This window comes from Symsagittifera roscoffensis, chromosome 6, assembly GCF_963678635.1.
Source record: "Symsagittifera roscoffensis chromosome 6, txSymRosc1.1, whole genome shotgun sequence".
Lineage (NCBI taxonomy): Eukaryota > Metazoa > Xenacoelomorpha > Acoela > Convolutidae > Symsagittifera > Symsagittifera roscoffensis.
Window position 1 is genome coordinate 55,743,238 of NC_087067.1, and position 10,691 is coordinate 55,753,928.

Here is a 10,691-nt window from a genome sequence, read left to right on the forward strand (position 1 = left end):
TTCAAGTGAATTAATGGGTTGCGTGTTAGTTTCAGAATTTGTGAATGCAATATTCAGGAGCATTGATTTGTTGTAGAGATTACATAGCGATGAGAGGGCCAGCATATAGTAGAATGTGGCTGAGTTTGTGAGCAATTCTGTTCACCTTTCAAGCAATTCTGCAGCAAGCTTCAATCGAGACGTGCTATTTTGGGTGGGTGAGATTTCTCCAAAGTTCAGCCCTGAGAACAGAAACTAAAACAACTGAAACCAACTCGCTCAGTCCTACTCAGAAGGCGGCGGTTCAGTCGCTTCTCTACAGTTCCTGGAACTGATCTGGTCGGGACTGATCCGAGCACATTCCCAACCCATTAGCAGCAGCATTATCGTCCTTCCACATGGATCAAGACGTCAAAGACGAAGGTAACTTTGTCTGTTGTGCATTTCAAAAAGTTCGAAAATATGACAATTTATTTGCATGTTTTTTGGCGTGGTGGGGCTGGAGTTGAACGTGTTTTCAATGTTTTTCCCCCGTCATTCATATCTAGTGCTCAAGATAGCAAGAGTCGATGGCGTAATTGTATTGACATTAGTTTCTCAATCTGCAAGTCTGAGTGACGAGTCCCGTGGAGGGCAGGATTTCAACAGTCGATGATGTTGTTTGTTGTTAGTAGCTGCCCACAAGCATCGATTCGTCTGCAGCACCAACTTGCTTTTGTCGATTATTTCCAACACTCCCCAATTGTAATTGTGGAGATTGATTTGTGGCGTCCTCTCGTCTGTCAAACAGTGACTGTGGCAATCCCACGGTTCGCTAAATGCGGGAAAGCACCCTATTCCAGTCCTGAGTAAAGGCGAGCAGTTTTGTTAAGGCGAACTGAGCGAAACTCCCGTGCCCAGTTCTGGCGGGAAGTTTTTAATTAGTGCGGAGAACCGAGAAAAACTCCTGATGTGAGTTGGTTTTTGTTTCTGGGGAACCTACAAACCCCTCCTGTCCAGATGTTATAATTGAAGCCAGTTAGCGACTTCGACAGGTTGATCTCATAGGTCGTCTATTGTTAGTGTTGTTGGTTTGGCCGGAAAGTTAAAAGATGAAGTACTGTCGATGATCGTAGTGTAGTCTTGTATAGGTCGCGATTTTTTTTAAGGAAAATTAGAAGTTGTTCACTCAAACTCCATTTTTTGCGTTGACTTCTGATTTTTTTAAAGCGCGGTTTGACTTTCTTTCTTTCATTCTTCTTTTCCTTCATTAGCCCACGTTGGTCGGGTTGGGCTCGTCCGTCTCCAGGCTAAGGAACTTCGCAACTTCCGCCGGCCTAAGCCACAGGTCTGCGGGAGTGAGTGGGGAGGGATTGTTGGGGTAGTTAAAAACTTGGCAATTAGTGTGGTGTGCTAGGTGACAGTCCGGGCATAGTGGGGAAACTTTGTTGTCTAGTCGGGAGAGGTATTTCTTTAAAAGCCGGCTGTAACCAGACCGGAGTTAGGAGAGTTTACAGCGGGTAGTTCTGGGAAGAGATTTTTCTGTGTGGTCAACCTTAGGGGGCGGTATACAAATTATTTTGGAGGGAGGGATTTCTGCGAGGAACTTGGTTACTAGATTTGTGTGGTTGTTCTAAAAGGGACTTGTGGTGGTTAAAAACGGAAATGGAAATTTCTTCTGGGTTATTAAGATTGAGTGAAGAGTTAGGATTGGTTAAAACGGAGTCAACATCTCCTTTAAAAGCGCTTAAAATCGATTGTCGAACTTGACGTGGAGGTGTGGGGTGTGAGTGGTGATGGGAGCGATATGACGAGATGAAAAAATTGAGAGGTTAAGAGAGTGTGGTGATTCGGAACATTTAGGATCTCGACCTCACTGTGCAGGTGGGCAGTGGAACTCATGAATGTCGAGCCGGTAATAAATCTGAGGGCTTGATTTTCGGTAACCTGCAGGTGATTAATGGAGGTTTTGCTGACAGCATGTGACCAAGCAGGGGAGGCATAATCTAAAATGGGGCGTATTAAAGCTTTGTAGGTTAAGAGGAGGGTTTCTTTAGACTGTCCCTAAGAGGATCCTGACAACGCTTTCAGGACACCTATCAAGCTGCGAGCCTTGTGGGCGGATCTTTTACAATATGCTGCAAAGCATAAGGTTGGGTCAAAGGTAACCCCTAAAATTTTTGGGTTTTTGTTACGAGGTAGTGGCTTGTTGTTTAAAAGTACACTGCGTGTTTTGTTAAATCTTTATTGTACGGTGAAAAAAGGGTAACTGATCCTTTAGAGGACGCGAAAGATAACTTCCTAGAAGTGAAAAATTAAAAAGATGATGAAGGTAATCGTTCAACGATCGAGATGCTGCCTCTACATCAGGGCTTTGGGAAAACGGATGGAAATCGTCAGCGTAAGATGTGAGACGAACATTATCGGGAGGTGTGGGAGCGTCATGGACGTAAAATAAAAAAGTGGGCTAAAGAACAGAGCCCTGGGGAACTCCAGAGTGGGGGGATTCTTGGTTGTTAAAAAATGTGGTGGCTTGTCGGCCGTTCAAATAATTACTCAGCCATTGAACAATACTTCTCGGGAGCGGAGCGGTGTGTCATGAATTAGTTCGAGGAGAGTACGATGACACATTATATCAAAAGCCTTCGAGAAGTCAAGCGTAGCGAGAAAGTTGCGTGAGGGTAGGCGATTTTGATTAAAACCGTCTGTGGCAAAAAATTCTATTGCGGAAAGCGCAGTAGTGTTAGAGTGGAAAGGACGAAAACCATGTTGATGTGTGGCGGCAGGGAGATGCTATGTTAAGAAAAGATGGATGAGCCTTCCTAAAACTTTAACAGCGGGGCAGAGTTAAGAGATGGGCCTATAAGAAGTGGATAATTGATGGTCCTTTTCGGGTTTGGGTAGGGGGATTATCCTCAAATTTTCCAAATTCGAGGGATAATAATTTCAGACAGCGATATATTAAAAAGAAGAGTTAAATATTCAAGAGCTATGGGTCACAGGTGTTTTAAGGGAACGTTGCAAAGGCCATCCGGACCAAGAGCTCGCGAAGGTTTGCTGTCCGCTATGGCTTGTTTAGTTTGTAGGGGAGTGAAAGTGGGCTATCTAACAGGGTGAGCTTGGCTATTTTGCGTCTGGTTTTCCGAAGTAGCTTATCTGAAACCCTGATTCCTGGCATTTGTAAACTGCTTGTTGAAAGCTTGGCTATGCCTGTGCCTGACGAGATTGTTTTTGATTCAGATTGAATAGGGTGCCCTCCTACCACAGGCCTGGATCCGTTTAGGGAGCGTACCAATTTCCAGAAATTTATGGCTCCAAAGCGGTAATCACAGGTCTGGAGGAAATTACGCCATTTGTTTCTCCTGTCTTTCGTTGTCTGATTGAGGGGTTGGGAGTTCAATTCGGAAGGAGTGAAATGAGAGTGCTGTGTAGGTTCCGTGGGATGATTTTTGTTGCGACCGAGATCTCCTTCAGCACCAAGAGAGGCTAACTCAGGAGAAAGAGTCGGGGTGTAATGGCGGTGGCGCCCGGAGGGGATGTGGTGGCGTGCTGCCTTCAGTGCCAGATCCCGAAAGCATTTCTCTCGGCCGTAACTGAAGAAGGAAACCTCGAGGCAAGGCAACCCGACTCAATCTTGTCGGTAAATTGCAGCCAATCAGCCCTGAGGAAGTTGATGAATGTTTTTTTTTTCGGAGAAAAGTTTATTGTTTTCTAGGTGTAATTCGATAAGTATGGGGAGGTGGTCGGAGCGTAGAGATTTAATAAGGGTCCAGGACGAAGGAAGTAAAAGGCTCTGCGAAGCTAGGGAGATGTCAGGGGAGGAGAATTGTGCATCAGAGGATAAACAATTAAAAGGTACTATAGTTTGGGTGTCATCATTTAGGGGGAGGGGGACGTACGTGGATTCAGTTATTCCATTTGAGAGTAATTGGCCACGTTGATCTTCTTCTAAGTTTGAGTTCGAGAGGGAAGAGTGGGCGTTTGCATCCCCGAGGACAAGAGCGTCGCCTGGAATCAGGAGATCAGTGAGGCACGCAGTATAACTGGGGGGACAACTAGATCTAGGGGGATATGAAAATTACTAATACGAAGTTTCGACGTACCGGCTACCGCTGATATACACATAGCCTCAAGTGTTCCGTCGGTTTTTAAACTTACTTCTTCGTATTGTGTGGATTCATGTTTCATTGTTTGGTCTGGGAATTGGTTGCAGAAGGGGCTGTGGACAAGGATTGGCTTGTGGGAACCGTTACTTGGTGAGAGGTGGTGGATGGCGCTTTGGTTCCGGGTGGGGGGGGGGGGGTTGGGGTTAAAATGAGAGTAGAATTGCAATGGGGGCAGTAAAAACCCGTTATATTCTTTTTAAAAATTTGAGGCCACTGCATTTAAAATGTATCCAGCCACATATGTGGCACCAGACACTGGCTTGGTTTCTACGAATGCTTAGGCTAGAGGGTGAACATTTGTAGGGACCGGGGATAGGGTTAATGCTGGATCCTAGGAGTAGGGTGAGTATGAGCAGACGGAGCAGCCTGGCCGGCTTCAGACGCTCCGTAACCGAAAACCCGGGGAGTTCTGAGCTTCCCCTGACCCACGGGAGGGGGGGGGGGGTGCTTGACGCCATTTGCAACCTGGCAAGCCAGGATGTCGGGTCCACCACTTGAAGGCGGCGTCGTCTGGACCCCACCGTTTGACTTTGATTCGGTTTGACTTCCGATTTCTTTTTAAGCTCCATTAATGGAAGGTAAATTCACTATCAATAGTGTGATGGTCACGATAAACGTCATTTACTTCTAATTTCGAATGTGAATTTTAATTTTCAGACTCCGCAGCGGAGTAAATTTTTTTGCTATTGATCCAGTTTTCTCAAATTAAGTTAATTTTATCAAAAGTTTTTTCAATCATAATTTTTCTTGAAACTCAGAGCTTTATTGTCATTTTTTCTTCCGTGTTTCTTGGCGTTAATTGTCTTTTTTCAAATTGTCTGTTGGCTATGTTTTATCTTTCAAGGCATATTTATTTTTTTCGCAAATTTTTGCTTTCATTAGCGAGAGCAGCTTCGCCTTTGCTTTAAATAAATGAAATTATTTTAAGTTTCATATTTTTCGAACTATTTGGTAATTAGGAGAAATAAGAATTAGTTGTGGAAGCACTATTTTTGTCAATAAGTTGCGCTTGTTCAAATTTGATTCACCTTTTAAAAGTTTCCGTATTTTTGATGCTTTTTTATTCAATACATGAGGTCACATGCGTCAGGGAAAACCAGGAAATGTCAGGGAATTATAAATTGTCAGGGGAAACCGGGAAAAGCCAGAGAATTCGAGTCAAGGCCTGCTAATGACATTAAGTAGTATATAATTATGTTGGCTCTTATTTTCAGCTTGAAATTTATGTCAAGCAGGAAAACGCATTACTGTCTCGAATGGGAAAATCTCAGCGACTTTCCAGATTTTGTAGATTGGATCAACCGCGTTCCAAATGACACGTTCTCGGCAAAGTGTAGCATCTGTCGGCAACAAAGGCTGACTAGACGTGCATTGTATTTACTTTGATCAGGGAGCCAGGTTTATCGCCAATCCTGATGGCTACGAATTCAAAAGTTGCTGAATCTAGAGCTGAAAGTCTGTTTCAGATGCTATTTGAGGACGGCTACATCCTTTTGGATGTTGCTGATATAATCAAAGAAAGAATTCAAGAATTTGCTTCTTGACAAAGAATTCTTAAAAGCTGCTAAATATTTCTCGATATAAAACAGGGTTTATGGGTTCTTATGTCAAAAATGACTCTGACTTTCTTAAACCTCTAGAATTGATCTTGAGATTGTCCCATGATAATGGGCGCGTCGAAGGAGGTTTTTCGATTAATGAGAGCATCATTCTCAATGGCATGAAGGAGCGCACAGAAGGAAGCTGTTTCTGCTGTGAAGCGGAAGATCTTAAGCGAACTTTCGGCATTGCAGAAGAAACGCCAAACAATCGAGCAACAAGTGAAACAGGACAAAGAAATGCTGGATTTGGAAATTGAGCATAAAAAGCAGAAAGTGTTAAATTTGTGAAGGAAATTGATTATTTTCCAAGGAAATGTTTTGGAATTTAGAGGCACATCGTTATGCAAATGTCAGGGATTTGTTAAGCGAATGTCAGGGAAAGCCGGGAAATCTCAGGGATTTTTAAATTGAAAATACCCTGGGACCCGTGTCAATAATTGTTTAAAGTTCATTTTTTGGTAGTTCATATATTTTATACTGTCTGTTTGTTGTTTTCAAGCTTTTTGCATGTAGTGGATAAGACAGCGACGTATTGCATCGAAAAATTTTGTGATCAAGTCGAGACACGCATTGTCAATATTTGAACAAATTCCGTGCTGCAATATATAAGTGCTTATCTGGCATCAAACACATGTAGAAGTTCGAACAGTTTACATACCTTGATAAATTTTTCACGCTATCTCTCTGGAATGCTCTTTTTGCCATACTATTTCACTGCTTACGTAATATTTTTATGAAAACAGAAGTATTCAGAAAGCCTTCGAAAGGCTTCGAAAGGCGTTTAATCACAAAAATAGTGCAATAATGCAATATACTTCCTCGAACAGTCAAACGAAATAGAAAGTCACAATCACGAGATAGCGTGAAAACTTTCATCTTTTTCTATTTCGTTCTGTTTTTGTGATTATACCGTTGTCTTTCAAAGGATTTCGGAATATTTCTGTTTTCAATAACACATTGCGTAGGCAGTTAAATAATATGGCAAAGAGAGCTATTCAAGTTGAGTTAAAACCGGCTGATTGATCCAATTGATGTTTTTAGACGAAAATTGATCTGTTCCTTCCGTTGTTTATTGTGGGAAAACATATGTCAGTGTTTTTTTTTCTCGGTGCAAAAACTAGCACCGCAATTAATCGTCAGCGCGGTGGTCGAGTGTTGTAGCTTTCAATATATGTATCGGACAATGTTTTATTTTGACCTTGAGATAGTGAAATTGAGTTGAAATTTTGAACTGGGTTTGAACTGTCAAAGAGCGAACCAAAATGATCGCGCTTTTGCAGAGGTCACTATTTTTGAATATATAATTAGTAGCAATAACATCGGTCAGACAGATTTAATTAACGTAGGCAATCAGTGATTTTCGGCGTTGTTTTTTGCATGATAAATCTGAAGTCGAACAACCTTGAATTTTTTGTCAGACCAAATTCAAAATACGAGATCGTCGATTATCCGATGATTATACTAGCCTAAGTTTTAAATACTGCTATGAAATTCCAGTTTTTACTATAAAAAAGTTTGCAAAATTAGTTGAAAAATTGAAATCTACCGATTATCATGTTTTGCAGAGACGATTATCAAGGAGTCAATTTCTACAAAAAAAAACAGATCAGTCCGCCCAAAAAAAAAACGGAATTGAAGATGATCAAATCATTCATAAATTGGAAACTAATCGCAGAAACACATTAGCCACCCTGAGCAATTTTTTTCCTTTTAAGGTTTACCATTCGACGCTTCGGATGTATAATTAGTGGCTAAAAGTTCGGACTGACAAAATTAATTAAAATGAGCAATTGACCTGTTTGGAAAAATTTTGCATGCGAAATGAAATTTTCCACTCCGATTTTGTATCTCAAGTTAGTCTGAAATGAAAAAAAATTGCATGCAAAAATCTGTCAAAATGGTACGATTGCTCTTTCTGTTCGAACTTCTTGCAACTCTCTATAATTACCTGCCGTCGTTATAGGTTTTGGGCGAAAACTCTGCTCTATGAACTTTCGACGCTATGTTTATTTCAATTTTACGTTGTTGTCTAGCTATTTGCTCTTTTTAATTTATTCTGTCTGTTCGAACTTTTTGCAACTCTATAACTTCAAGACCTTAATTGCAAAACAATTTCGGTGAGCAGAGAAAAGGCGTTGGAATAAGTTTTTGCTGTTAAGCTCATTACAAATTGCGTGTTACTTCTTTTTATGCTAATCAGAGTGCTTCTCAGTCGTTACTAATGTGAAAGATGTGATAATATGATTGTGGGCTCAAAATTATTAGAGGGACTTTGGACCGACTTAGTAGTATCCGAAACTAAAAACCCGGAAAGAGAACCCCTGTGGGGAGGGTAAGGTAGTAGTGCCAACTGCATTAGTACCATATAGACAGCAGGTCAGTTCCCCCACTGGATCCCATGATTATGATTGTCTGTTTGTTCTTAGCTTCAGTTTCACGCGCTTCTCTCTATCTAAATTGGAAACTAGTCTTTTTGGTTGGCATAGTCTTTCTTGACTTGCATCCCGTAGAAGTTCAATGAGTAATGCGGCTTCATTTCTTTCCTCTTGTTTCAGTGCCAACCGCAGCAGGAGAGGAGAATGGAGAAGAGAAGGATGGGGAGGAGGAGGAGGAGGAGCTGACTCACAATGCAGACACAGGGGCCAAGTACTACACGATGGAGGAGATCGGGCCACACTCTACTGTGGGCTCCCTGTGGATAGTGGTGGACAATCTAGTGTACGACATCACCAACTTCACCCTCGAACACCCCGGCGGAGAGGAGATCCTGTTCGAGCAGGGCGGCCAGGACGCCTCCACCCCCTTCGAAGACGTCGGACACTCCAGCGACGCCAGGGAGATGATGCGACAGTACCTCATAGGAGAAGTGCACCCCCGGGACCAGAAGAGGAAGAAGAAGCAGAAGGGCGGCTCAAAATGGGGATCCTCGGGTTCTGGGAGCAGCGCCGGCGACTCGTCTGAACGCTCCTGGCTCAATCAGTTTTTTGTTGGCCTGGGGTTGGCGTTGATGGGCGTGGCAGCATACAAAACATTGTATTGAAGTTGGACTGAATTAATGTAACATAGACTATTATCTTGTTTTCATTTTGAGGGCACAATGGACTTGAGTCTGGCATCTAATAGCTTGATGGTTTTATATTTGTATGTGTATGTACATTGTATTCATAATTCAGTTTTCCCTCTGGCTTTGAAGCTCAGAGTTTATCTGCCCGTTTTTAATGCCTCATTAATTATACTCGTCAGTCTGTGTTCGCCGGAAGATTCTCAATTTCAGTTTTCCAAGTGTCAATGAACGTAGTAATTACTCTTATATAGGTCGTGATGGTTTTTGTTTTTCTTTCAGAAAAAGTCTTAAATTTTAATCACACTCAAATTTGGTTTCCCGTGGTTTGAATTTATTTTTTTATTTCATTTGATTTCAGTTTTTAAGAGATAGCCGAACTCCACTGTAGAGCAGCAAACGTGTAAAGGTCACGTAAAACGTGATCAACTTCTAGTTTCGAAAGTTGTATTTCATTTTCAGATTTCCCAGCGCAATAAAAAATTTACTTTTTGATTCAGTTTCTCAAATTGGATCAACTTTAGCAGAAAAGCGTCAATCGTGAAATGTTCTGGATGTCCAAAGAGCTTCAAGGGCATCATTTTCTTGAAAATTCGAAGAGATTTTCCAAATAACAAGTCAGTGTTTTTTGACAGGTTTGATGATCTTCTGAATTTTTCATGCCTCAAGGATTCGACCCATCAGGAATTCGACCCACTACTATTTTAAGAATAGATACTCGCCATGCTTAAGCTTTTTCAGCGCATTATTTTGACATGTTTAGAATTTTTGCACGTTTAAGCAATATCGTATATTGGAATGGATAGGAAATTTTACTGCTTGAGTTCGATGTTTTTTTATTACTTGGGACGCAAAGTGTATTAGTACGAACTTTATTTTTTTACCAATCCAAAATGCAAATAAAAATAAAAGTGCTCTTTTTTAGTGGGGCTTATGAATGGGTAGGTTGAGGCGGCAGTATATTATCATTTGTGCTTTGACATGGCATTTAAAAAAAGTTAACACAGCTGATGCATTTTTAATTCGTTAAATGAACTGAAAAAAGTTGTGTTTCAAACAACAGTACAAAGATCGATTTCAGAAGTTTTCCAACTCAATGTATCTCGTTTTTTTTTTTAAATGTATAGTTTGGTTTTATGCTTTGCAACCTAATAGCTACAAAATTGTCTTTTTGTATTTGGGGCTACTTTTGCTACATCGACGCAATCTCATAGCTACATAATTGTCTTTTTGTCTTTGGTGCTACGTCGAGTTGGCAATTTATTTTCATATGTAGCTGCATTATTGATGGCTCGTTTTTGGGAATTTTAAGCATCTGTGGCTGAGTGGTTAGTGCGTGAGACTCAAGTTTGTTAGGTCGCAGTTTCTAGTTCGACACGTAGCGGAGTTTTTGCTTATTCGAATCTGATTTCTACTTTTTCTTATTTTACTTGATAGAGCTGCTTTGAGTTCGTGTTCTCGCGGAAGTTATTTTTTTGGCCGTGTTCTCGCCTCTGTGCGTCAAGTTTGAAATTAGCAACCCATCAGTGAGATGCTGTCAGGGTCACCCTATTAATGCGTTAGCGGAAATTTAGCCCGTCCTAGAAATCGTATACTTTATATGGCGTGTGGGAGGACGATTTTCACAAAATATCTCAAATTTAACAGCAGTATACTAACGGTTAATGAAAAGTACATAGCTGGGCATCAACTTACCAAAACGATAAATAGAAAAGCTAGCAAGTGACCAATATCAAAATTGTTCGAGTCTTGAAACAATTAGTCTCTCCTCTGGCGAAACATGTAGGACGGTACCGATATGGCAACACCCCCCCAAAAAAAAAAATTGAATCTAAGAAATTAATTTTATGAAGTTACAGGACGGGTACTAGAGATAATTTCACCCGGGCTTGCAAAATTCTGGAC

General features: G+C 41.2%; 1 protein-coding gene across 1 annotated transcript; it reads left to right on the plus strand.

The window, feature by feature from the left end:
* The first annotated feature begins 10 nt into the window (after window positions 1-10).
* On the plus strand, window positions 11-9,136 carry LOC134848508 (cytochrome b5-like). The gene is made up of 2 exons (XM_063865989.1): window positions 11-402; window positions 8,281-9,136. The coding sequence occupies exons 1-2, from the start codon at window positions 378-380 to the stop codon at window positions 8,763-8,765; spliced, it is 510 nt and encodes a 169-aa protein (XP_063722059.1). The 5' UTR covers window positions 11-377; the 3' UTR covers window positions 8,766-9,136.
* Window positions 9,137-10,691: the final 1,555 nt, after the last annotated feature.